Below are 27,577 nucleotides of genomic sequence, written 5' to 3' on the forward strand. Positions count from 1 at the left end.
GGGAGCTCCAACAGGGCCTGAAGTGGGAGCTGAAAAAAAAAAAGAATTCCCAGAACAGCAGGCAGAAAGAAATGTCTATCTTATCCCCCTGGAAATCATCTCTAGAAAAAAAAAAAAAAGGATGGAGTTTGTGCCCAAAGCATGAGTTACTACACTCCAAACTTGGAAATGAATTTTTCATTGCCAGGCTGGGAGAAACACGGGGCAGGCAATAAATCACACTGGAAAAAATTGGGCAGCATGTTGCACTTGAAAGCATCTTTAACCTTTAATAATTCACATTCCAGCAAACATTCCCACTCTGGGATCAAAGGCACCGCTCCTTTGCAAGCCATTCAATGCCTGCACAGTATTTGGAAGAGGATCAAGGCCTGGGATATTAATAGCAAGAGGGAAATGCATATTTGTTTGGACCACAGGATGGTTTTTTTTAAATCAGGTGGTTTCCTTTTAAGCTGTTTGAAATTCCTCAAGGCGCTCCACAAGAATTAGAGAAGCTGCCTCAGCCAAGCCAAGATTGGGAAGATCTCGGATCCCAGCCCAAAGTCAGCAGGGATTTACCATCATCCTGCTTGGATGAATCCACCTTGGAAGCAGAGAACCCACACGAGCTTCTGACAAGTTGGAACAAATCTTCAACCACAGCTTTCAGTGCCGCAGCCGTGGGATTTGGGTTTTGCCCAGGAGTGTTTCCCAGAATTTCACCCCATTTCCCTGGAAAGGCAGGAAAATTGAGATGAGGAGACAATCCCACTCCCCTGGGCTGGGATTGACAGGGCAGGAAATGCAAACCTGAGGAGAGGAAGTCCTTTTTCTTGCAATGTTTAATTCATCTGCAGAACTCAGCGCTGCAGGAAGTTGTTGAGGCTGAGAACTTAAACAAGGCTGAAATCTAAACAAGGTTGCTGTAAAGGGTCTGGTGGAACAGGGGGAGTGGAATGAGACAATCTCTAAGGTTCTTCCAACCCAAACCAGTCCAGGATTCTATGAAAATGCATCTGAGAGATAACAAAAACACCCTTCACACCCACAATCAAGAGCTGACTGAAAATATGTTTAATTGCAGTTAAATATTGAAGTTCATGCCTGAGAGTAGGGTGAGGCTGAGACCCCTGGCTCCTGCATTCTCCCAAGCTTTTCATACTAGGGGTGGCTCCAGGGACATTTTTTTGCCCCATTTCCAGCCCTTTACTCCTTGAAGCCTTTCCCACAATTTTTAGGGCTTTCCCACCTATTTTTAGGGGTTGTTAACTGTGTGCTCAGTTGTCACTTGACCTGTGGGAATGGGCACCCATGTCCCCCATGGGGTGGGGATAAGTGGGGTTCAGGGGGATAAATAGGTCTCCCAGGAGGTGCTGGAGGGTCTGGGGGTGGCTGTGGGATGAAACTGGGGACTAAAGGGGTGCTGGGGGATGAAGGGAGGTGTTAGGGATGCTGTGGGATGTGGCTATGAAAGATTTTGGGGGTTCTGGAGGGTGTTGGGTGTGCTGTGGGCTCAGGAAGATGCTGAGGGTTCCTGTGGGTGCTGTGTGGGATGTCTCAAGGCGCTGGTGGGGGCTCAGGTGTTTCTTGGGGGATCTGTGAGTGATGGGGGATCGGGCAGGTGCTGGGGGTGGTCTCAAGGTGTTTATGGGCTCAGGTAGGTCCTGGTGGGGTTTCTCTGTGTAATGACAGGGTCAGGCAGTTGCTGGGGGTGGTCTCAAGGTATTTATGGGCTCAGGTAGGTCCTGGTGGGGTTTCTCTGTGTAATGACAGGGTCAGGCAGTTGCTAGGGACGGTCTCAATGTATTTATGGGCTCAGATGGATGCTGGGAGGGTCTTAGGGATCTTGAGGAGCTCTGATGATCCAGGTGAGGCTCGGGCTGGTGTGGGTTCGGGATAATCATGGACTGAGATGGATGATGGAGAAGGGCGTCTCCATATTCTGGGCTGAAACGTGAGCCGGGAGTCTCAGGGGGACATTGGGGGTGCCAGCAGGGAGGGATGTGGGTGCTGGGGGCTATTGGGAGGTACTGGGGTGGTTGGGGATCCTGAGGGATGGTGGTGGCCCTGGGGCTGGCGTGGGTTTTGGGGGTTTTTGGAGGTCCCAGGACAGCGTTGGGGGTCCTGAGGGATGTTTGTGGCACTGCGAGGCCCTGAGGGTGTCACAGGTGTTGGGGGGTCCTGGGGGTTTTTGGGGGTCCCAGGACAGTGTGTTGGTGATTGCAGGGTGGTGTTGGGGGTTCCTGAGGAGTGTTTTGGACAGCAGAGGGACAGGTGTTGGTGAGGTCCTGGGGAATGTTGAGCCTTTGGGCCGAGCAGGGTGTTGGGAGTCCTGGACAGTGTTGGGGGTCCCAGGCTGGCCCGGCCCGGGTGTTGAGGGCCCCGGGTAGGGCGGTGTTCCCTGGGCAGGGCTGGGTTCCCTGGGTGGTGTTGGGAGTCCCGGGGAGTGTTTGTGTTCCTCGGACGGTGTTCCCTGAGGGATGTGGCAGACCCGGGCAGTGTTGAGTCCCCGGGCAATGTGGGGGTTGGTTGCCTGGGCAGTGTCGGTTCCGCGGGCAGTGTTGGTAGTCCCTGGGCAGTGTTGGTTCCCCGGACAATGTGGGGCTTCCCCAGGGCAGTGTTGGTTCCCTGGGCGGTGTGGCGTCCCCGGGCAGTGCTGGGGTTCCCCAGACGGTGTTCTCTGGGCGGTGTGCGGGTCCCGGGGCAGTGTCGGTTCCCCTGGGCAGTGTCGGTTTCCCGGGCAATGTGGGAGATCCCCGGGCGGTGTTGATTCCCCGGGCGGTGTTGGTTCCCCGGGCGGTGTTGGTTCCCCGGGCGGTGTTGGTTCCCCGGGCGCTGTCGGTTCCCCAGGCACTGTCGGAGATCCCCTGGCGGTGTTGGTTCCCCGGTCAATGCGGCGGTCCCGGAGCGGTGTTGGTTCCCCGGGTAATGTGGCGATCCCCGGGCAGCACGCAGGCCCCGGGCCGTGCCGGAAGCCGGAAGCGGGGCCAGGCCGTGCCCGCCCCGCCGCGGGAGGAGCCGGGGCCGGGGCCGGGGCTGGAGCCGGAGCGGAGCGGGGCGGGCGGGGCCGCAGCCGGAGCGGGAGGAGCCGCCGGGCGGGACGCGAGCGGGGTGAGGCCGCGGGCACGGGCGGGGGTCGCGGGGGGCCCGGATTGCGGCCTCTGACCGCGGGCTGGGCCGGGGGGATCCCCGGCTTGGGGAGGCCGGGGTGGGGGGGTGTCCTGCTTAGTTTATTGATTTATTTTTAAGAATACCCCATGGCTGGGGCTCCTGTGCCTCAGAGGAACACGGGCGAGGCCGTGGGGCTGTAGCCGGGATCCCTTCGGAGGGGTTTCAGAGCAGGGCTGGGACCTGATCCCCTGGCAGGGCGAGAGAGGCGGCACCAAGCAGATGGGAATATATTTTTATATCTATATATATGTTCATCACTGTAGGTTCACCCGCAAGGCGAGCGAGCTTTCCCTTTAAAGACTCCTCCAGCACCGTTTCTGTCTAAATATTTACCTTGTAAAGCCTTGGACTAACCACGCTGGGGTCTTGGGCAGAGCTGGGTGCTGGGCTGCAAACCCTGCCAGCCAAGTGCCATCACTGTTTCTGTTCGTGGAGAGAGCTGCTGATTCCTCCCGGACCGCTGGAGTTCATAAAAAACCAGAATAACATATGGGTTCCTCCTTCAAAGGCCTCTCTCTAAGGGGTTTGCAAAGGATGAGCCCTGCTCAGTGTTTGTGATGGCAATGAGGGTACAGTAGCCTGTTGTTATTATTTTGTAGGGATAGGAAGGGAAATAATGGGTTGTTATTTGTTTTTTAAGGCCTCATCTGTTCTCCCAGCAATGTGGGAGCATGATGCCTTATTTCCTAGCGGGAGGATTGAGTTACTCTTGAATTTGTCAAGGAGCTGGATTGGGTTTTCAGTGTGTGTGATTTACAGGGGCTGTCTACAAAGGTGTTTCCTCAGAGTGGAGAGGGGTGGGAACCGGGATATATCTCAGTGTTGTATTTTAGCAGGATTTTTGTGTTGTTTGGAAAAGAGGAAATCACAGTGTTTGACAGCATTTCTGTGGGGATGTTTGTTATAAGTGGTTCCAGGCAGATCCTGCAAGCAGGAGAAGCTTGTTGAATCTGCTGGAATTCTGCACGGGACAGCTTCGGAGGGGAAAGCTTTGGCTTTCTCGGGAGCCAGAGGACACCAGATAATCTTTCAGACCACTTAGCACACCACTTACAGTGTCCAGGCAACTGCAGTAACCAGAAAAGCTGGAGGGGGAGGAAAAAAGGCCTTTAATATCCTGCAGATGTGCTGGCTCCTGCTTGTTCCATGAATCAGGGTATTGCATGAATGAAAGAGTTAGTAAAGCTTGTTTTTATTGTCACGTGCATGGCAGGTGCTTTACAGATGAGAGAAAAAAAGTTCTTGTCTTGGAGAGGTTAATATGAGATGTTATTGACCCAACCTGCTTTGCTTGCCCATGGGGCTGCTCAGGTGGCAAGATCTGGGACAAATATTTGCATGGAATGCAGGGAATGCTGGTAGAAGAGGGCCGGGAGCTAATTAACCTGGTAGTGCAGTGCAGTATGTTCTCAGAGTTGGGTTTTAATTTGGCATTTTTACCTTTTTGGTGTTTCTGTGGCTGTGGCAAGAAATTTGACACTGATGTTAATATAACATCTGACATTAACTGCTGGAGTTGAATGCTTAGGCAGCTGCTGAAACAAATCAGGGTTATTTTTCAGCCAGATAATTTTCCTGATCTGATGCTCCATGTGACCACATAAACAAGTGTGAAAGGGCAGAACAGATCTTGTGGGGAGAAGAGCAACCACTGAAGCTGTGAAATGTGGGGATTTTTGAAAATCCATCCCAGATTTGCACTAAAAAGAAGATACTAACATCACCCTTGCTTGAGTTGTGACTTGTAGGTGGTTTAGGGGAGAGCTGTCAGCCAGTTATTTAAGGCAAACCAGAGTTCAAATCTGAGCTTTATCATGTCTCCAGTTGTGTCCATACATAGAGCTGTGGCTGATTTGTGCCGTGGGAGCAGCCAGGACAAATGACAGCTGAGCTAATCTGAGTTGAGGTGGTTTGTTACCCAGGGCTGGTCAGTGTGTGCTCAGGTGAGCAGAACCCTGTCAATAATTACAGTTCTCACAGTGCAGGGACAGAACCTGTGGTGAATTGGGTGAAGTGGATTCATGAGCTGGTTCCTGGGGCCAGGAAACTGTAGAGCAAAATGGGGACAGGGGTGTGATTTCAGTTTGCAGCTGTGATTATTGTGTTTTCATGTGATGATCCTCAGGCTGTGCTCTCAGGGCAGAGCATTGCTCAACTCACCCCCAGCTGGCCCAGTTTGATCAGGTTAGTGTTACCCACATCAGAAACGAGAGGCAAAGCAAAACTCTGCAGATTCTGCCTTTCCCCCAGGCAGTGTCAGGCAATGGGAAAAGTTTTTACAGCGTGATTCTCACATGGGAAGCTTGTACCTTGTCCAGCAATTTCTTTACATCTTTTCTTGAGCCCATCAGCTGCTCTCAAAGAGGCCTTTGTGGCAGAGTGGTAGAGGAATATACTTTTTTTTTTTTTTTTTTTTTTTTGCAACTTAATGTCGATCTCTCATGGGCGTGTTCTTATATAAGTGAGAAATAATTTGCTGTCAAATGCCATTTTGTCTCCCAGCACAGTGCAGTTCTTGCTGGGATATTTAGTTCTGTGGCATCTCTGACCTGCAGGCAAGCTTGCAGAGGAAGGTGGGGGCTTTGCTGCCTGCAGGGCAGCTGCTCTCACGTTGCTCTTACTCAGTAATCAGTTGGCTTTGACATTAGGTTGCGAAAATTTGAGCAAATTGTAAACTGCCGAACTTTGCCCGACACTTTCTGCTTGTTTCTCTGTCCTGTCCCACTGCTGACGGGGGGGATTTAATGAAAACAAATCCGGGTTCAAATAAGCCACTGAAATCGTAGCACGGGAGGGCTTAGCAGGGCTGCTGTGTGTGATGATCAGCTTTGTATTGTTGGCTTTTGTACTCGGTGAGCAATTGCTTTATGGGACGGATTCATTTGGAGGAGATGAATAAATGGAGTTTCATGGATTGCTGGGAAGCTTTGTTCATTTACATAAGCTGCGAATCTCAGCCGGTTCTGCTCTTGTCAGGGAATTTCACGGCTTCTTTGAGTCGGTGGGAGATCCTGAAGCAGCAGAGGCTGTTAGGAGTGCAGCTCAGTGTTGTGCTCCAGAGGATCTTCCTTCTTTCCTGGGCACTGCCACCTTGCTGGCATGGCTGTGATGTTGGGTTGTGTGGCTGCAGGTGATTTCTGTTAACACACCCCATCTCTCCTCAGGGATTTCTCCTCGGAGGCCATGGAGCTTTCAGCCAACGAGCTCAGCATCTATGACAAGCTCTCAGAGACCATTGATCTGGTGAGGCAGACTGGCCACCAGTGTGGCATGTCAGAAAAAGCCATTGAGAAGTTCATCAAGCAGCTCTTGGAAAGAAACGAACCCCAGAGGGGCCCCCCACGGTACCCTGTCTTAGTGGCTCTCTACAAGGTAAGATGAGTTTTGTGCATGAACACAACATTTGATGGTCCTGTGCACCTGAGCTTTTTATTTCCCATTGCATTTTCTTTTGAATTTTCCAAGATCTTTATTTAAAAAATAAAGGTTTTTTTTTTAGAAGTGTAACTTCCTTCCTTCATGCCATGACCTGCTTCGAGAGCAGCTGCCCAAGATTTGGAATTGCTCACGTGTGCTGTAAATTTACATTGTCCACATCTTCCTTTCCCATAAATTATTAAATAATTAGATTTGGATTGATTTTTCAGACTAAGATTCTCAGTGTTGGCATCCTGAATGGAAGTGTGAGGAAGGAAAGAGATTCTTGAAGTTCAGGGTTGAGTCATGAAGTGAACATGGCTCTGTTTCTGACCCTGCCACAAACTTCTACATGTCTTTATTCTCCTTCTGGTCTGTGAAATAAAGCTATTATCATCATTCTTGATGGTAGAAAAATGTTTCAAAAGCCTTAACTAGAAGATTCTGTAAGAGAACTTTTGCAAAGTGAGTGAAAGGATGCCATTGTTCGGTAGGTTTGAGACCATTCAATCCCAGACTGGTTTGGGCTGGAAGAAATCTTAAAAATCATCCAGTTCCAAGTCCCTTCCATGGGCAGGACACCTTCCACTGGACCAGATGTTTGCTTCAAGTCTAAAAAGCTTCCCACTGACATAATATTCAGTAATACTTTAGTGTCATCTCTACAAATCCATTGCAATGGATTTTATTTGGGAAAAAATTCAAGCTCTCTTCCTTCTATAAAAAGCTGTAAAATAAGGCAGGAGAACAGGAAACTGCAAATTTGAACTTTCAGCTTCTGTTCTTGTTTTTGCTGTTGATTCAGTTTGACTTTGGCCAGGGGGAGAAATGCGTCATGTCATCTCTTCAAGGCTTATTTGGGATTCTGGTATGGAGGAGGGAGCTGGTGCCAACTCTGCCAAAGTATTTCGAGGCTTGACGGATGTTTGCAAAAGCCACAGGGTTTTCCTTGTGTAAGAGGCATGGCAGGAGTGCAAGCTTTTATTTGGTTAGGTAGGGAAAAGGAACTATCTGTAGATAATCCTGATTGATCTCATGCTGGATTATTTGCAGTGCTAAAATGCAGGAACAAAGCTGTTTGTGTGGCTTGGGTTTGGAGGCTGCTTAATTTCATCCGTGGACAGCCCTAATAATAAAACTGGCTGACAACTCCGGGTACATAAATAGCATTGCAGCTGAACGAGGAGACACAGCAAAAATAAGGAATGTTCATGCTGTGGTGCACAGCCACAGCCCTTTGATACCAGCAGAAGGTGTGTCCTGGTGTGAGGACACCTCAGCTCCTTGCAGTGTGATTATCTCTGTGTCTGTTTTCCCTTGCAGGGACTGCTCACCCTGGGCTTGGTGTTGCTGACTGTTTACTTGGTGATCCAGCCCTACAACCCTCTGCCACCTGAAGCACCACTCTCCAGAGCCCAGGCCTGGGGCTCCCTCGTCGGGCACATCCGCCTGCTGTCCCTGCCCATTGCCAAGAAGTACATGTTGGAGAGTAAGGAAATGTTTTCCCTGCTAGAACATAAGCCTAGCAAGAAATACCAACCTAAATACCAGCCACGAGAGTCACTCGAATGTCTCCAGGGTGCCACAAATGTGTTGCTGGCTTGGCATCATGGTTTTCTCTTTTCCTACCACTGAACTTAAAAATAGCAGCCTGATTTCTAGCTTCACTGGGACTGAAGCATATTTTATCTCTAACTTGATAATTTTCTTCTTGCACATTCTCTTTTCCTTGCTTTTAACACCTCGGGTCTTTCTTCCACAAGAGTTCCCTTTTCTCTAGAAATCTTTGCACTTCTGAGAACCAGAACTGCTAGGGAAATGTCACCTTTTCTTGTTTTTTTCTGAGTAAGGCAAAACCAGTTTCTTAACCAAATCTTGATATCTGTGAGCAAAGTGTAAAAACCTCAACTTGTGGCCTGGTTTAAGGAAAAGGAGTTTTTGCCAAGTGGCATATTGGGAAAGGCCTGGGGGATTGAGTGCTGTCATGTTTATGTGACATTAAGGGCAATGTGTGTGTGTGGGAGGAAGTCAGATAAGGGTTCCCTGTGAGGTGATCCCATCACAGGAGAGCAACATCCCAGATTTTCCTAGAATGGCACAATAGAAATGGCAAAGTTTAGCTATTTCTCATTCTTGGTTAATCATTTCACTGACTTAGCCTGGCAGGTGGGTGCAAGCCTGGGCTCTGCCTCTGCTGGAACACAAAGACTGTCAGTGATGATAAAGCTGTGAATTATTTTGAGCAGGGATGTGGCACACTGTAAAAACAAACTCCTGTAGCCGTGCCCTTGTCATGTTTATATTTAGCTTGGGCACCTCATTGTGTTGGAGATGTCTGTGTTGGCTCTGACCTTCCTGCCAGAGCTAAAAAGGGCTCCCTGAAATGCCAGCACCATTCTGCATTCTCTCCCTCCCTCTTGCTGACATGGGAGTTCTGTTGATTCCAATTTGTATGGGTGGGGCAGGGTATCCCTCATTGTTCCTCTTATTCCTCATGGTTTGGGATATTCTGGGAGTGAAAAACAAAGGTGAGAAGATGGCTCTGATAAGCACTTGACATTAGGAGCCTGCTTATCTGCTTCATTCCAGCTTTTCCATGGGTGAACACCCCCTGCTCCTGTATTGAGGTGGAATCCAATGGGAATTTTAATGGTTATTTCACTTTTTACAAAGGCCAGGAGTGACAGGACAAGGGGAAATTAGCTAAATTTGAAGGCAGGTTGGACATTAGGAAGAAATTCTTCCCTGTGAGGGTGGGGAGGCCCTGGCACAGGTTGCTCAGAGAAGCTGTGGCTGCCCCATCTCTGGAAGCTTTCAAGGCCAGGCTGGACAGGGCTTGGAGCAGCCTGGGACAGTGGAAGGTGTCCCTGCACATGGCATGGGGTGAAGCAAGATGGATTTTAAGGTCCCTTCCAACCCAAACCATTCTGTGGTTCTGTTGTGTTTGTTCAATCAGATTTTGTCCAGAAAGTTGACAGGCTCTTCCTTCAGCTACCACATGGTCCCTTTGGATGAGAAGAGCCTGGGGAGGTTCCTTGGCACAGCTGAAGTTTGTAGGACAAGAACTGCCTGAAACCATGAGGATCTCCTTGTCAAGATAAATAAGAGCAGGAGCAGTTCTGGCCTACCTTTGGAAAAATCAGCTGAATGATGAGATGGGGAACCATCCAGAGGAACAAGGGAAAAGGGAAGGATGGAGTGTTGTTATTTAAATGCACATAAAATTCCTCGTTTCTCTGAGTCCTGTAAGTCTTCAGAAGTGATGAGCAATAGGATGGGCAGCAATCCAGTTCTGGGGAAAAGAGGAGAGGGGAGAGGCAGTTCCTGCTCTCTTTTGCACAGAATTAGGTTGTGGTGGAAGCCACAGCATGTCCCAGTTAACAGATTGACTTGGGGTTGGCTGGAGTGACTTTGATCCTGGACAAGACCCTGGCTATTTAAATGGGAGAGTGCAGCACCCAGGCTGAACCTTGGCTGGCTTCCTGTGGGAATCCCTCATGTCCTGGCTTCCCAGCAGGCAGCTGCAGCCACTGACACTGTCCCAGTGACACTGGTGTCACCATCACAGCTTGCTGCCCAGAGGACACTGGTGAAGCCATCCAGCAGGGATCTGGAAGAGGCAGTTCCATGGCTTGAGGCTGAGTGATCCCCCAAGCCCTTTCAGCCCTGCTTTTTATTTGTTGTATTATTTTGCCCCTAATTTGTGGTCTGCTGAAGGGAAGGGGTAAAGCTGAATTTTGGGTCTTGCAGGCAGGTCTGGTGTTCTCTGATCACAGAATGCCAGAATAGTTTGGGTTGGGAGGGACCTTTGCAGGACACCCAGTCCAACCCCACTGCCAAGGCAGGGTCACCTGGACCAGGTGGGTTTGGGATGGGTACAGAGGGGGGGACATGACCTCCCTGGCAGCTGTCCCAGTGCTCTGCCACCCTCCATGGAAAGCAGTTCTTCCTCAGGTTGAGGTGGAATTTCCTGTGTTTTACTTTGTGGCTAAAACATGTTGTTGGGCACATGGAAAAGTCTGGCACATCCTCTTGGCATCCCTTGGAGATATTTATATGCCTTAATGAGATCCCCTCTGAGTCTCCTGTCTCTAGAAGGGAGATGTTTGCACTGTGCCTGAGCAGCAGAGAAAACCACTAATGAAGGGACTCAACGTACAGACTCCTCTTCCTTTCCCAATCTGGGTTCTGGGATGAAAATTTTGAGGGGGCTGAGGAGGGAGCTTGGAGCTTTCTGTGCTTGGGCACCAGTTCAAAGCCAGCTTGGGCTCTTCCTGTTGGAAACCACCTGTTGTCAGCTGGAGGCTGTGCTGGCACACGTTACCCTGCCATGGGCATGGGTGGTCTGGCTCCTTCCTCTGTGCCTGGGCAGGCAGGGCCAGCCTGGGCTGTGCTGTCCCCCCTGAGCTTTGGGGAGCTTTCCTGTTGAGGTTGTGCTCCTGTTGAGGTTGTTGAGGTTCTGTTCCTGTTGAGGTTGGAGCCTGCTCTGCTGGGAGGTGTGGGCTGAGCAGCCAGGTTTGTGTTGCAGAACAAGGGCAGCTCAGTTGTTGGGTTTCCCCTGAGAGCCAAGAGCTCCAGTCAGAGTGGTGCTGAGGCTTTGGGAGGTGCAGAGGTGCAGGATGTGCTCTCCCCTCCCTCCTGCTGATGGTGACCTGCCCTCCATCCTTGTGCCTTCCACCCAAGAGCCGTGCTGTGGGTGACAAGGGCTGTCTGTCTGTCAGTGGCTGTGGGTGGACCTTTGAGCCGCCGAGGTGAGGAGCAGCATCCACAACACTCTCTTGCCTTGTTTATAGGATTGAGTCCAAAGTAAATTTCCTTTTTGCCTGTCTCTGTGCTCTCTTTCTTGCTGACTTTTTTTCCCCAAATCAATTCCCATATTAAACCTTATGTTCCCACCCTTTGTTCCTTGATAGCTGACTCTTGGACCCTTGGGTCTGTGCCTCTCTTCCAGCTGTTTTCCCAGGGCAAGATCCCTGTGGTTGGGGAAAAGCTCTCTGGAAATGTGGTTTGCATTTTGCTCTTCCTGAGCTGGTGTTTATGCAAGCCCTGTTGCTGGGTCACATTGGCTGCTCTTGGCACATCAGCCCTTCATTTATAATCCCAGAGAGGTTCTAAATGGCACTGGGCTGTCAGACCTCTGGGTCTACCTGCTGTAAAGAACACAGTGTATTTTGATGGGTTAACTCACAGCTGTCTAATGCTATTCCAGGAAAATGTAGGGCCTGTGCATTGTGGATTAATTTCTCACACAGGCTGGGATGGAGTTTGTGTGGAGTTGTTATTTAAATGCACATAAAATCCTTCATGTCTCTATGAGTCCTGTAAGTCTTCAGAAGTGATGAGAAATAGGGTGGGCAGCAATCCAGATCTGGGGAAAAGAGGAAAGGGGAGATTCCCTCTGTGTTTCAGTTCTCTGGTGCAAAATAGGGGTACAAGTGCTCCTCTCTCCCCTGCAAGCATTAGGAAGCATTAGGAATACATGAGCTCTCAAAGTCTTCAGTAAAGCCAAATGAGAAGAGGTTTTCTATTCTTTTAACAGAAATTTTAAAACCACATTAGTGGTCCCTCTACTTGATTTTTCTTTCCTTCACAACTGTGTCATCCCTATAGCTTTGTTAATACCTAAATATGATTTTTGATGTCAGCTGGTTGGTAACTGTTTCCTGCCAGCCATGCAATGATGTGATGAGCAGAGCATTCAGCTGCTCTCACATTAACTCATGTGTCTGCCCATGGTAAGTTCAGTCCTTGCAGCTCAAAAACCTCAGCAGAGCAGGTCTGTCAGTGGGGACCAGGCTGTGGCCCAGTGTGACAATTTGTACGTTGTACTGGTAACAGGGATTGTAATGACCTCAAAGAAAATCCAGTTTTTCTTTTAATAATGACACTTGGTCCTGGGCACACTCATCCTGCACAGCCCAGAATCAGCTGGGTCAATAAATGCTCAGCACACCTAAAATCAGACAAAAGCACACGTGGATCTCAGTGCTGGAAAAGAGATCCTGTGCAAGTTATCCCCAGCTTGGAGAAGAAGTGTTAAATCCCCCTTTTTGCCTAGACCAGTAGGGCTAAAATCATGTTTACAGCTTTATGTGTAATTATTGTAGAGAAAGGAGCCCAGCTGGAGGAGCAGTGTTTAGCAACACCTTGTAAATGGCCTGTCAGTGTGTTACTAAAGCCTGCTGGGTGCCAGAGCTATTTGTGGGGATGGGTCACAGCAGGCTGGGTTACTGGGGGAGAGCAGCAGCTGGTTACTGGGAGAGGGCAGCAGCCTCTGCCTCTTGGCTGGCCCACCTTGGGTTTAGCTGGAGGCTTGCCTTGGCACTTGGCCAGCCCCTGTCTCTTCTCTGATCTTAACCCTTTGCAGGCAAAACACTTTTCCCTATGCTTCTCTCACTCCAGCCTTGGAGAGTTTTAATCCTTGGCATAGATTTGTGCAAAAGGGGAGCATCCAGCATGCCTGCCTTGCATGGAGACTTGCTGCTTCTTGAGAGCAGCCTGGGCACCCAGGGGTTCATCCAGCCTCTCCCTGTGAGCTCAACACCCAGGGGTTCATCCTGCAGCACCCAGGCACTCATCCAGCCTTTCCCAATGAGCTGAGCACCGAGGTATTCATCCAGCCTTTCCCTGTGAGCTGGGCACCCAGGAGTTCATCCAGCCTTTTCCTGAGCACCCAGATATTCATCCATCCTTTCCCTGTGAGCTGGGCACCCAGGGGTTCATCCAGCCTTTCCCTGAGAGCTGAGCACACAAATGTTCATCCAGCCTTTTCCTGAGAGCTGAGCACCCAGGTATTCCTCCAGCCTTTCCCAGTGAGCTGAGAACCCAGATGTTCATGCAGCCTTTCCCCATGGGCTGAGCACCCAGATATTCATCCAGCCTTTCCCTGTGAACTGAGCACCCAGGGGTTCATCCAACCTTTTCCTGAGCACCCAGGTATTCATCCAGCCTTTTCCTGTGAGCTGAGCACCTAGGCATTCATCCAGCCTCTCCCTGTGAGCTGAGCACCCAGGGGTTCATCCAGCCTTTTCCTAAGCACCCAGATATTCATCCAACCTTTCCCTGTGAGCTGAGCACCCAGGGGTTCATCCAGCCTTTTCCTGAGCACCCAGATATTCATCCAACCTTTCCCTGTGAGCTGAGCACCCAGGGGTTCATCCAGCCTTCTTTGTGAGCTGAGCACCCAGATATTCATCCAACCTTTCCCTGTGAGCTGAGCACCCAGGTGTTCATCCAGCCTTTCCCCATGGGCTTTGCAGCCCGTGCTCTGTCTGACCCATTCCTTAGCCCAAGGAGCGTGGGCCTGCTCAGAATAAAGAAAAATAAGGCTGCTTGGGAGGTAAGGCAGGATCTGATTTCTAACTTGTTTCCTCTCCTCTTGCTCTCAAAGGATGTTATTTTTTTTTTTCCTCAGCAAAGTTGAGCTGGTTTTTGCTCTTGTTTTTCATGCACCCGCTTTGGGGGCTGAAGCATTTGGAGGTGGTTGTGGGTCACAGCTTGTGCAGGGCTGCCTCCCATCACTGCACAGCTGCCAGTTTATCTGATCTTTTGTGTGTGTAAACAACCCTTTTATGATATAACCTGAAAGCAACCAGCAGACATGTGTTGGCTCGTTCAAAGGGGAAAGAAAACGGCTGACTTTGCAGGGCAGGGTGGTGCCAAGCTGTTCATACTCTGTTACTTTGGCCTTGGTTCAGCCAGTGAGCTGTTTATTTGGGTTTGCTGGCAGTAAACTGACCCCAAACCATTGTGGTGCTGTGGAACACAAATACTCTTCCTTTTACTTCTACATTGTGAAGCCTCCAAAATTTCTTGTTCCTCGTTTGCAGAGTGAATCCTTACTTTGGATTTGCTTCCCTGCAATGTTTGCCATAGGTGGCCTCTTGCAGAGGCATTTAGCAGCCTGGCAGAGCTCTGTGTGCACTTGTGACACAGACATGTCAAACCTTGCACAGGCTGAGGCCACCATCAGGCAGGTGACAGCAGCTGGGAGGGATTTGTTTCCAAAGCTGTTCTCTGAGGCAGATTGCTCGTGCAGCACAAGCTGTCACTGGGGCAGGTAACCAGAGGTGCAGCTGGACTTTGGATGCTTTCCTGACAGCTTGGCCCCTGCTTGTCATTCTTGAGACTGGTAGGTGCAGATTTCTCCTGGAAATAATGCTCTCTTGCCCCAGTGGTCTGTGAATTCCTCTTGGGCTCGGCTCAGCAGACTTGATTTCACAATGTCTGGTTGGATCAAAATCATTTTCATGCTTTGCTCGGGGTTGACTAATGATCCCTGTGCTGGTGCAGCAGCCGTTACCCATTAGTGAGATGAACGAGTAGTTCTTCAAGCTGTTGACTTCTACTCAGAACAACAATAAAGGGGTTCTTGATGGGCTTTTTTGTAGTTGTTATTTTGTTCCTTGCTGTTCCTAAAAATGCTGTGAACCAAACTGGGAGGTGCTTTCTTCTCGTGGCATAAATATATTCAGTATAGCCAGAGCTACAATAAAAGTTCAATATGAGGGAGGGGTGAGGATCTGGTGCTGAACAGGGACACTCTTTGTAGTGTATATTTAAAGCCCCACTGTGATGCAGTCCTTAATCAGGACTTGCAGGCTGTAATTAATAATCCTTGTTTCCTGCCTGACTTACTTAAGAGCCCATCAGTTTAGCCTGACTTTGACATGACATTAAAAATGATCAAATTAATTTTTAACCTAGTGAAGAATTTGCAGCAAGATGGAAACATTGCAACAAAGTGCTCCAAATGCCTCTCCCAAACTGTGCCACTGGTAACTACAGAGCTTGGAATTCCTAGATCTGTAAAGTAAGAATGATGGGATTTAGCTGTGTAAATGTTGTGATCATGAATTGATGCCTAAATTGTTCCATTATCCCAGGTTATTCCAAGTCTCTTCAAGCCTGGCCTTGAACACTTCCAGAGATGGGGCAGCCACAGCTTCTCTGGGCAGCCTGTGCCAGGGCCTCCTCATCCTCCCAGGGAAGAATTTCCTTCCAATATCCCATCTATCCCTGCCCTCTGGCAGTGGAAGCCATTCCCCCTGATCCTGACCTTGTCCCAGATCCCTCTCCAGCTCTCTGGGATCTCCTTTAGGCACTGGAAAGGGATCCAAGGTCTCCCCAGAGCCTTTTCCTCTCCAGATGAACAACTCCAGCTCTCCCAGCCTGGCTCCAGAGCAGAGGGGCTCCAGCCCTCAGAGCATTTCTGTGGCTTCCTTGGGACTCACTCCAGCAGCTCCACATCCTTCTTGTGTTGGGGTCCCAGAGTGGAGGCAGCTCTGCAGGTGGGGTCTCACCTGAGCAGGGCAGAGGGGCAGAGAATCCCCTTTTAATGAAGCAGCCAGGTTTGTACAATGGAACTACAAGAAAGGACAGGGAAGTGTCTGGGGAATATTCAATGCACAGCCATTCTTAGGAGCCCTGAGTTCATCCAATACTGAAGGCTTTGTGTTTTGGACACTTTGTTAGGGTCAGGAGTAACCCTTGGCTCTGTATCCTGGAGGAACAAAATGCTTGCTGAAGTTGCTTGAATATTCCAAGGATTTCATTCTATGTTTGCTTGAATATTCCAAGGATTGGCCCCAGTGAAGTATGTGGTAGGTCTGGGGAATAGCCTCATCCTCAGCAAGAGGGATCTGGGGTTTGGAACCAGCCTTTGCAGGCTGTGGAGCTGCTCAGTACCTCAGCCAGTCCTCTGGGGAGCTTCCTGTCAGTGCCTGTGGGTGATGGCAGCAGCAGTCCCTGCAGACACAACACCTGGGGGGCTGTGAAGTCCTGGGGGGTCTCCCTGGGACCAGACTTGCCTGTGCAGACCTGGCAGGTGCTTTCCTGGTGGAGATTGCTTCAGCCTTGCAGCCCTGAGTGCTGGGGAGCAAAGCAGCGTGGTGGGGAGCCAGCAAACCGCCTCAGCACCTGCAGTGTTACAAGCAGGAGGTTTTTGTGTTTTGAACACTTTGTTAGGGTCAGGAGCAGCCCTTGGCTCTGTATCCTGCAGGAACAAAAGTTCCCCCTGCTAGAGGCTTCCCTTTGAACCCTCTGCAGTGGCAGATTGATCCTGCATTCTCTGTAGGGTCCCTGAAGAGAGCAGGGCTTGCTGGGATCCTGCTCTCACATCCATGTGGGCACGTTTCCATCAGCTCATTTGCTTTGCTGCAATGGGCAGAAGCAGGGCCAGGTCTTCTCAGAAGCCTTGAGTTTACAATCTCATCATCCACACCCAGCATCTCTGGGGCTGTGCACACACACCCCTCTCTAGTGTTGTGGGCAGCCAAAAATTTGGGAGATCCTCTGTGAAAACAGCCAAGAAGGGCGGGGTGCTCATTTTAAATTGAGGGTGACTTGAAAATTATTTTTCTGCATAGTGGAAAGTAGAGTCATAAACTCCTTGTAGTATTAATCATAGATGTGTTTTGAGGGAAGATTGTTATCTTTTGGTCTGTGCTGTGTTAGCAGCTGAAAATCCCAGGCCTGGCTCTGCTAGGAGCTCTCCTGACACAGGGGAGAAGGCAGCTCTTGTTCTGGAGAAATAATAACACATAAAAGGAAATATGAGGTGGTTTTGGCCGATGGGGAACTGAAGTTCTGTTGGACAAACCAAAGGCTGCCCCTCAAAAAGGGGTGAGAAAGCAGAGAGAAGTTGGCCACACTTCTGTCCTGTAATGGATAGCTGGATGTGTCACTGCTCCAGCTGCTCTCCTGCACTCCAGCTCCTCAGGGAGAATTGCCCACGCCCAGCACTTCAGTGTGTGGATGGGAGTGGATGGGACCATGGTGTGAGGGCTGTGCTGGGATGAAAAGAGCATCCTCCATTTGCATCCCTGAGCAGCGTGTGTGTGTGCACAGACAGCGCTCAGCCTCCACCGAGCCATCCCCAGGGTGTCTGGGCAGGCAGGGTGATAATGTAAAAGGAATGCAGGGAGGGTAAGGAGACAAAATCAGCATCCTGGGTAAAATCCTGCCCTGGTCCCCAGTGGCAGTTGGCTCCTGTGTGCTCCATCTCTCCTCCCACCCTCCCTGGGAAGGGCAGGCTCTGCCCGTACTTGTCATGCCAGTCACACACATGCTGGTTGCACAGACTAACACCCTCCACAATAAATCTAAAAGATTAATTACTAGGGGAAAAAAAAAAATTCCCACAACCCCACTTGCAGCATTTGAAATGCATCTCAGCCAGTGCTGTGCTCTGGTTATTCATGGGGAAAAGAAATCACCTCCTGAATCGAGCAATTGAGAATGCAAATATCCCAGGCTGGCTCAAAAGAGGAATCAAGCTCTGTACTGTCAAGCTGATTAGCATCCTGTTCCGTGGGGTACTGCCCTGAGCCCAGAGGGAAAATTTGGGGACAACTGTGCTTAATGCTTAAGGATGAGGTTTCTGAGTTTTGCCCAGAGAGAAATTACAGTCTTGCTGTGCCCCATCTGATGACAGACCATAGAGATGTTTTCGTGTTCTCTTCACAGCGACTGCCCTTTCTCTGGTGAGATCTTTCAGCCTTTTGTTTCCTGTCACTGACCAGCTGTTTTTTGTGAGTTGAGTTTTTTTGTTGTTGTAAAACCGAAGCTTTCCACAGGCAGTGGAACAAAGATTTTCTTTTTTCTCTTGTGAGCAGGGAGGGAAAGTACATTGGAGCAGTTTCTCATGGGACTGGGACTTCTGCTTGCAAGAAGGATTTTACACTTTGTTTTGCCTTTTTTCCCCTTCCCCTGAAAGCAGTGTAGATGCCTCTTCCAGAAAGACTAGGAATTATATCCTGATCTCTTTCAGTCCATATCCCAGCAGTAGGGTGGGAAATGCAGCATTTGGGAGTTGGAAATACTCAGCAAGAAAGAAGCAAAATGAATCCCAGTCTGCTCCTTGTTGTTATGTCCCAATGAACATAAATCCTCTGTAGCATTCCTCGTGGCCCATTGCAGATGTCAGAGGGGAAAATAAAACAAGAGTTTCCCTATGAAGTGCTGCTCATCCCTTCTTAGCCCTGTGCAGGAGCATGAGTGTGGCTGGAAATTGCAGTGGCAGTGACAAGCAGCTTGTGCATGGTCTTTTTGCCCCAAAAAGCTGCTGTGCATCTTTGATTTTTCAGCCAGATTTCTCTCTTCTTTCTCCCTTTGCCATCCCCTCCATTTTTCCTGGTTTGCTTGCAGCAATGTCCAGGAGATTTTGGGGCTGTTTTGGCATGTGCTGGCAGGGTGGGCCTGTTGGTGAGGACACATCTCTGAATATTTCATGAGAGATGTGTCCCAGGCCTTGAGTTTTTCCTGACCCACCCTGACAGATCAGGCCTGGGTTGGGTTTGCTGCCACTGCCCCAGTTAAGCCCCTCCTGTTGGATTAAGGCTGCAGAACCAGGGCTGTCACTGCCATAAAATCCATGTTTGAAGTGTAATTTCCATTAAGCTCTCCCATTTCTCACAGCCTGCTGCTGTATCTCCAAAGAATAAATTGTGTTAGGGGTGTTTAGAGTGGATATCAGGGAAGGGCTCTTCATCCAGAGGGTTCTGGGCACTGAACAGGCTCCCCAGGGAATGGGCACAGCCCTGAGGCTGCTGGAGCTCCAGGAGTGCTTGGACAACACTCTCAGACACAGGGTGGGAGTTTGGGATGTCTCTGTCAGGACCAGGAGTTGGAATTTGATCTTTGTGTGGTTCTGCAGATTAGAGCCACACCCTATCAGAGTGGTGCCTGCTCTGCACATCCTTTACATAGAAATTCAGAGGGTGTTCAGCACTGTCCTGCTCATTCCCTGCTGCAACAAGTCCCTTCTCTTAATATTTATTAGTTTTTTGGGAGAGCTGTTAATTGGAAGAGGGAGGTGGGATATAGGCATCAAGTTGTGTTTTCATGTAAAAATTAAATTTTGAGGATGTAAACATATGCAGCGTTCACTGTAGGCCAGTTCAGCTGATTGTGGTGTAACAACAATTTTTGGAATTTAAAATAAATGTGGCTGTGGTCCAGGGGTTGCTCATGCTGGGACTTTTCTCCCAATTTCATCTTCAAGTCAATGCATGGAATGAATGAAAACAGCAGCAGCATGTCCTGGTGAAATCTTAACATTTTCCCAGCATCTTCTGCACATCAGAGATTGGGCAACCATTGCCTGGGACAAATTTCTAAATTAACACCGTGGTAAAGGGGAGGGTGATGATTTCAGGTATGTCCTAGCAGGGTTCATGACACCAGTGCCAGCCATGTGGGAGTTACTCTTTCCACCCTGAATCTATTTTTGGTTTACTGGGTGTTACCTCCTTGATAACACCTTTGGGTTGCTCGTTTGCTTATGGAGTTGTTTCAGTTTAATTACACTACATATGATGGTTGCCATCCCTCTGTTGCTCATGGAAGGGTAGCTGAGCCTGTGTGCCTCATGTACAGAGAAATGGAATTTCCATGAGCTCTCTATTGCTCACAACCTTCAGCTCTATCCCCAAAATGTGCTGGAAACATTCCCTGCTGGTGAAGCTGCTTCTTTTTGAGTTACAGCCATCAGAAACTATAAGAAATCTCAGTGTTTCGTGTTAGGGATAATGAGTTTGTAATTGAATTTGTCTCCTTTCCATTCCATTTTTGGTTTTACTAAAGAGGTTTCCCTTGTTTCTTCCCCAGAATGCCAGGACTGGTGGGCAGCAGGTTGCAGACAGAACACTTCTGCACTTCCTGCAAACTGCACAGTCTGTTCTGCTGTGAAAAGCCTTCACATAGTGACAGACTTGAGTGAGCTACCAGAAAAGCTCCAGAGACATCAGCCTTTTCTAATCAAGGTAATGCAGGGATTGGTGAGGCTGGGTGATGAGTCCAGACTCTTGAACAGCACAAGCCCAAAACCCCTGCCCAGTATTTTCACCCATGAGCTCAAACTGCTCATTCAGGACATGTTTAAGAAGATATTTCACTCCTGTAAAGATGTGGGAGGAAAGAGCTCCCTGCATTGTTCCTCTGACTAATGATCATTGCATTTGGACACTCAGCAATCCATGTGGCTGTTGCTCTTGGATGTTTTCTAGTGGGAGGGAAATGGGAGCAGGGGGCAACCCTGTGGGCACAGCTTTTATCTCTGTTTCATGTTCTTTAAGACAGGGCAGCACCTCTCCTATGAAGAACTGAAGCATTTTCAGTCCCAGGATCCAGAACTGGCAAAGGTTATAATAGAAGAAAATTCAGCTGAATTATGGAGCTGCCCATTTTTCTTTCGCAGGTGAGTCAGACAAACCATGGGATGGATGGATGGATGGATGGATGGATGGATGGATGGATGGATGGATGGATGGATGGATGGATGGATGGATGGATGGACACATCCTTTGTGTAGGGGTGCTCAGGCTCTGCCTGTGTGAACCAAGTTGCAGTTTAACTGGAGGGAGGGTGTACAGGAGTGGGTTTCAGGCTGCTTCTGCTTGTTGGCACTGATTTGTTCTGAGGACGAGACTTCTGCACTAAAAATGGAGAGTTGGTGTTTGGTCTCCAGCTATTGCTCGTTTTTTAAGATAAAATTATCCCAGGGACTGTTCTTCAGGCTGTAAATCATCTGGACTGTGATCAAATCACCTGAGGCAGCTGGTTCACATTTCTGTCACCTCTGTCTGCTCAGTGGAAATCCTCCACCACTGGTGCTGACTGAGGAGAGATGCCATGACTTCTGCAAACACTGAGAAGTAATGGAAAGTCAGAGAATCCTGCAGTTTGTGTTTGGTCTTGTGCAGAAAATATGACCAACTCTTATCCTGCTCCTGTTATCCAAAAGCTCTTTGCCAAAGCCTTTAATGTGAACAAGACATGTGAACAACTCAGAGCTCTCTTAGGTCTCAGAGCCAGCACTGGTAGAGGGATGGGCAGGGTACAGAAGAATTAATCAGTTCCCTAGACAGGGATGTAAAGATAACAAGCCTCACCTGGCATTTTCCAGTCACATTTCCTGGTCTAGAGAATAACCTTGGATCCCCCCTGCCTCACAGTGTGGCTTCAGTTATGGTTGTGTATGATGCCACCTCTCTGCATCTTTTGTAATTAATGGATCTGGTCAATGACTTGGATCATTTTAAGGGAAAAGGTGGGGGGAAATGAAGTTCAGGTATCCATAAGGATCTCTTTGTTCCCTCTTTACATGGTCCTGGTGCAGGAGCCCAGAAGAGAGTGGGGAGGAGCAGATTTAGAGGTTGAGGTTGAATTTTGCTCCTGACTCCCAGGGCCAGTCTGTCATGCTGTTTATCAAGCATGAACATTTGGCAAGAATTTTATCTGGAAAGTAGCTTTTCAATGCAAACATTATCATTGTATGATGATTCTTTAATATGGGCTGATTTGTTTAGGAACAAGTCTGTGAATAGATCCGGGATTCTCCAGGAATTTTTCCCTGACTCCTCTTTGCAGTCCTTCCCCAAGACACTGTCCCTGGAGAGCTGCTTCCTCATCCGCCACCCAGACTTGGGGAATAAGGTGAGAAATTAATTCCAAAGGCATTCTCTTTCTGTCTATGAGTTGTCTCCCAGCAGCTCTGGGGTTTTGTGGGAATTCAGGGTATTTTTAGCTGATTCAGTCCTGAAAAGGAGCTTTTGGGGCTGTCTCAGTTCTGTCCATCCCTGTGTAAAGTGGTATCTCAAGGTGGTTGTGTTTCCCAGCACCTTTGTCTAGTTTGGGGCAGGAGATACCTTGTGCCCATCTCCCTTGGAGCTGGAAATGTCACAGAAACAGAGGGACTTTAAGGATCACCTTGTTCCAACACCCCTTGCCTGCTCCATTGATGTGTCTGGCCTTGCTCTATAGCTGGGTGAGATCTTTCTGAGCACAGTTGGGCAGAATTGTTTTAAGAGCTGCATTTTAGGAGCTGTTCCTGGCAGTGAGTCTCACTTATTCTGAGACACTTCACTGGCCTGATCTCCTCCTCTGTGTTTTCCTGAGTTGTGGGGATGTGCAGGCCCTGCCTTGCCTTGGAGCAGAGGAGAACTCTTGCATGCAGCTGACCTCAGCTAAAATTCTGTGCTCCACTGGTAACTGGTGGAGCAGCAAACTTGTTGTTTGTTCTGTTTCACCTGCCTGCAGGGCAGTGGCTGTCCCTGCTTTGGGCAGACAGAGCCAAGGAAAGCTTTTGAAATCCTCTCCTCTTGTCCTAGAGCTACAGCCTGCACAGCCTCTTTGCTGTTGGGAGTGGGCAGCTCACCCTGACTGTGTCACCTCTGGACACGTGCAGAGGACACTGTGAGGTGTTCAAGGTGGAGTTGGAAGCTGGAGATTTCGGTGAGTACCAGAGCTGTGGCTTACAGGGGCTGGGAGTGGAATGAGGAGACTGCTTCCAGCTAGGTCTTTTCTGTCTGACACCTGGGATGGTGCTTTGTGCCACTGTCACCTCCAGACTGGTGTGTGCATGCTTGTCACAGCACAGGGAGTGATCCTGAGTGAGTTTGTGCCCTGGAACTGCAACACTGGAGATGCTCCAAGCTGAGCAGTGTGGGTGCACAATGGGTGTTACAAACCCAGTGCCCACTGAGGGAATTATCTTTCCAAAGAGCTCCAGCATGAGCACATCCCTTTGGGGAAATGGGAGCGCTCATTAACGATGGGCCCATCTAACAGAGCCTCTCCATTGCCTCTTCCCAAGGTTATGCCAGCACAGATCACTGGACAATGAGCTTCATGGCCAGAGGGACAGAGCCAGCTGTGATTTGTGATGGAGCTGCCAGCTAAGGATGCTGGGGTGGGAAAACAGAGCTGTTCCCAGGACAAGAAGACTTTCAGCTTTGAAGCCAAGGCAACGTCTTGAGAGGAGCGAGCCAGGGCAACTGGGGCAGGCAGCTTTGCCACCCTGCATGTTTACAGTGTTTAAAAAGGACTATTTTCCTGACCCTTGAGGTAATCCTTTGCCTTTCCTCAAATGTATTTTGGGAGAAGCTCAAGCTATTTATGACCCTCCCTGTCCCCTCAGGTAAGCCCTGGGTTTGCAGCAAAGGGTTTTTTTTCCAGGAGCAGCAGATGGATTTCTCAGGATGAGATTCACCTTATGTTCTTTGTGGATTATGGCACTTCTGAAACTTCCTGGGGGGTTTGGGAGTGGATGGGGTGTGTGACATTTCTGTGTACATTCCTCCTGAGGAGGAAGCTTTGAGCCTGTGTAGTCAGGCCAGTTCTCTAAAGGGAATGAATTGGTGATGTGTCCCAGCTCTCCCTCACGTCCGCAGCTGTGTGAGCCCTGCAGAGCTGACCTTGGCTCCTGCTCCCTGCCTGGGGAGAGCCTTGAGCCTGAGGGCAGAAACTCTCACCCACTGCGTCCTTCTTGTACCAAAAGAATCCCTTCAGACCTCCCTGTGTTGTGATCACCCTTCTGCAGCTCTCTGTCAGCAGGTTGTGAGTGAGTCAAATGGTAATTGTGCTTTTCTTCACCTCCACTTCCTTTCCTGCAAAAACACCGACACACGTCTCAGAGGTGCTGGCAGTGGAGGAGTTCTGGATGGAGCTGGGGCTGGGAGAGGGCAGCTCTGTCCAGCTTTCACCTCAGACACCAAGGGCTGCACAGCCATTCTCATCTGCTCCTTGTTTTTGGAGGCACTGCCTGCGTTCCCAGCCCTCGGTACCTCTGGGAGCACCTGAAACCTCCCTCTTCCCTGGCATATTTTTGCATTGACTCCTTCCAGACCTGGAACTCTGTCTTCAGAATGAACGTTGGTTTTTCCTGGGTCCTTTCCAAGCTGCCTTTGCGTGTTTCCTGCTGCTGGAGCAGCGCTGTCTCCAGTGCCCTGAGAGAGGCTCTGGTTCGGGCTTTGCAGACTGCGGATGCTCCGGTCCCTTCCAAGTCTGATCCTTTGGGTCTGATCCCACTGCTGAAGATCATTTACAGATGTGTCAGGCTGAACTCATAGGCCAGGGCTGGAGTTCAGGACATACTCTCTCACACTTGTTAATATGGAGTTGGGAGGGGTTTTGGTTGACAGCGAGTTAACTCTGTTCTCAGGAGCAAGAGCCTTTTTCTCTGTAAATATTTTAGGTACATGTAAAATGACAGATTGGGAAAATGTCTGTCCAGCCTTTGTTTTTGAGGAGAATGGGAGCAAACATTGTGCTAATCTGATTGGGAGTTGATAAAAGCTGCCAAGTGGGATGACCACTTCTGGCTCCTGTACAAGAATAAGGCAGAGGACAGTTCCTGCTCCAAAGAATTCAGTCTGAGGCCTTGACACTACAAACATTTCTATGCATAACCCTTGTTTTTCTCCTGTCAAAACAATAAGAACAAGCCCAGCACCTGTGTCAGTCTGTGCATGGCCCTTGGTGCTGGACACACACCAGATCTAGTAGAGCCAAAAGGGGAGAGAGAGTCTGGCTCTCTCAGGATAGAAAAGGACTGATATAATTTGTTACCAAGTATTAAAGGGAATTGGACTAATAGAACTTCCATTAGTGTTCTCACTGCTTGGAGTGTATTTCACACTCATGACACTACATTCAGTCTTGTACATGCCAAGACACACACACACACACCACCCCTCTCCCTCCTCTTAAAGCCTGGGTCTTAGTTAATGGAAATTTGGGAGTTCAGTGATGGCAGAATTAGGGCCTCATTAGTGACTGTTGCTATTTACACTTCTGCAGCTTCTCAAATCAAATTCAAAGGCTGACCAGGTTACTTCACCTCTTACTGCTTTTGTATCTGACCCATTTTTGTAAAGCATTTGCTCAAAGATGCTGCTGGAGCCATTCTTGCTGAGATTGCGGCGGTTTGGTGACACTGTCACTGCTAAGTGTCCTTGACTGTAACTTGTAAAAGAGCTGCGGAGACAATTCCCAAGTGTCTGTGAAATGCCTGGATTTTGAGAGTCACACTTAAGCCATTGTGGCTGTCTGGCTCTTTCAGGAAGAAGCAGAGAAAATGGATCTATTTACATTGTTGTTTGGACTGGGGGGAGGAAGGGGCAGGTTTTTAGCAGAAATGTTCTCACGTAGTGCTTCTCCCTTTCTTGAAGAGTTGCAGCTGGTTGGACAGGAGCTGGTGAGTCTGGCCTGTTTGCAGAGCAGCCTTCCAAGTGCACTTTATGGGCTCTGCATAAGTTTCCAGCTCTGTCTCAGATACATTGCATATGTCCCTTTGGAGCTTACATCATTTGTTTTTAAGCTCTCTGGTATATTTTCTCTTCCTCTTCCAAAGGCTGTAAGGAATTAGCTGCTAAACTGAAACAGGAGGGCAGTTCTCCTGCTGATAAAGAGTCAATTTTGGCCCAAGTGCAGAGCCCCAGTCTGCAGCACAGCTTCCAGAGCAGCTCCTGTCTCCAGCTGCCAGAGGAGTGGTGCTCCCACCTTCCACATCCCAGGGCAGGCAAGGAGCCACGGTGGGAAACCCAGAGGTGAGGCCACAATGGCAGAAGTGGGATGGCCAAAGGGAGGTTTTGATACCTGGTTGTCTTCCACATCCAGAGCTGCAGCTTCCCAGAGTCCCTGGAAAGGCTGCAGGACTTCCCTGGAGAGGCTGGTGGTGCTGGTGGCCTGCTGAGGTGGGACAGGGCTGTTCCTGCAGCTATTGAGGTTTCACAGCCATGATCATATGAATCTCAAAGGGGGTGTCCCACCATGGTCTCCCTCACCTCAGCTCCCCTTTTGCACTCTCTGTGCTGGTTTGGACAATCTCCCACTCTTCCCAGCTCACACAAGTCCCCAGTTAAAACAATTTAAAAATCCCTTTGTGTGCTTCAGAGCTCATTGCCTGTGAGCTGGGAGATGGATTCCTCCTCACCCCACATCCCAAAGGCTGCAAAGCTGCTCTGAAATCACCCCAGAAATCGGTACTACCCACGAGCCCAGAGGAGGGGGCACCTCTGCCCTTGCCAGGCTGGAAGGACGGGCTGTCCCCATCAGCAGGGCAGGAGGATCGTGGTTTAAAGCTGCTCCCCAAAGCAGGGTCACTGACCAGTGCTGTCAGTCAGTCCTGAACTCAGGGTAACTGAAAGGAGGAGAAGAAAGGATTATTATGATTTACTGCAGTACCAGGAAATCAGCGGCCCCCACGGGACCCAACCTGGCAGTTCCTATTGATTCTTTTTTTTTTTTTGCTTTCTTTGTTCCTTTTCATTTTTTTTCCCTGCCCACTGTTATTGCACACATTGATTCCCCTGAGGGGTCTCTTTTGAGTCAGATTCCCCATGAGTCTCCAGAGTGCAGCTTCTCCCACCAGGCCTTGTTTTTGGAATGTTCTGGAGGAGAAGCTGCTTTGTCTGGGCTGGATCAAAGCACCTCCCTTCCCTCATGGCCTCCTGGGCTCCAGCAGCAGCAGCAGGAGGTGGGGAGCAGGAGAGCATCTCATGGTAGAGATGTGAGCTCTGTAATCCCCAGTGTCTCAGAAAAGGGGATCCTTCTGCCTTGAAACCCTCTTGTTCCCTCCCTGCAGGAGGGAAATTTCCACACATCCCAACCCCAGGTCCTCGTTCCTCCCCGCGGCCCCCAAGAAAATGGAACATTTCCTGGGGTGAGGCCATTTTGGTGGGTGCACAAAGAGTTTTTGCTTCCTGCAAACCAAACTTTTCTCCTCTTGGTAAATTTTATAGGTAGAACTCGAAATCCTCCTCTTCAGGAACCTCCTCTTTGTAAAGGGCAGATTTAGTGTCCTGCTGAGTTAGACAAGGGAGATGCTGGACTTCCCTTTGCTTTGGAGATTCAAACAAATGGCAGGTGATTTATTTTTAGCATTATCTCCTTGTCTTGGGGAGGGGAGCCACATTCTAAAGGCTCAGAGGTGCTGGGAAGTAAAGCTATATATGCATAAAGACTGTTTCAATGCTGAACACTAAACTTAGTGATGGATTAAAAAAAAAAAAAAAGAATGTGAATATGCACTTAATGCAGAATTTTATGGATGGTCCTAATTTAATATATTGCAAACTTTGTAAATACTTGGGAAAAGCTTGTAAAGTATGTAAATAAATGAGATTTGTATGTAAGAAGAATAAAAAAGTTTTTAATTTTTGCAATTAAATACAAGTGTTAATGACCCTTTTCCCTTTTCCTGATTTTTATTCTCATGTTGCATGTC

At 49.1% G+C, this 27,577-nt stretch overlaps 1 protein-coding gene across 3 annotated transcripts; it reads left to right on the plus strand.

The window, feature by feature from the left end:
- The first annotated feature begins 3,053 nt into the window (after nucleotides 1-3,053).
- On the plus strand, nucleotides 3,054-27,535 carry C28H6orf89 (chromosome 28 C6orf89 homolog). Of its 3 annotated transcripts, none has more exons than XM_063177880.1 (8): nucleotides 3,054-3,093; nucleotides 6,318-6,525; nucleotides 7,894-8,059; nucleotides 20,179-20,333; nucleotides 20,646-20,767; nucleotides 21,879-22,005; nucleotides 22,680-22,803; nucleotides 23,165-27,535. In XM_063177880.1, the coding sequence occupies exons 2-8, from the start codon at nucleotides 6,337-6,339 to the stop codon at nucleotides 23,248-23,250; spliced, it is 969 nt and encodes a 322-aa protein (XP_063033950.1). In that variant the 5' UTR covers nucleotides 3,054-3,093; nucleotides 6,318-6,336; the 3' UTR covers nucleotides 23,251-27,535. The 3 variants fall into 3 exon arrangements, with proteins under 3 accessions (XP_063033950.1, XP_063033951.1, XP_063033949.1); XM_063177881.1 differs by lacking the exon at nucleotides 3,054-3,093 and adding an exon at nucleotides 5,317-5,337; XM_063177879.1 differs by lacking the exon at nucleotides 3,054-3,093 and adding an exon at nucleotides 5,983-6,005.
- Nucleotides 27,536-27,577: the final 42 nt, after the last annotated feature.

Source organism: Melospiza melodia, chromosome 28, assembly GCF_035770615.1.
Source record: "Melospiza melodia melodia isolate bMelMel2 chromosome 28, bMelMel2.pri, whole genome shotgun sequence".
NCBI classification, from domain to species: domain Eukaryota; kingdom Metazoa; phylum Chordata; class Aves; order Passeriformes; family Passerellidae; genus Melospiza; species Melospiza melodia.

Bases quoted from the DNA above. Each gene is read 5' to 3' on its own strand.
- C28H6orf89 (XM_063177880.1), top strand. From the start codon at position 6,337: ATGGAGCTTTCAGCCAACGAGCTCAGCATCTATGACAAGCTCTCAGAG. The intron at 20,334-20,645 runs GTAATGCAGGGA...ATGTTCTTTAAG, and splicing joins ATCAGCCTTTTCTAATCAAG to ACAGGGCAGCACCTCTCCTA. The intron at 22,006-22,679 runs GTGAGAAATTAA...CTCTTGTCCTAG, and splicing joins ACCCAGACTTGGGGAATAAG to AGCTACAGCCTGCACAGCCT.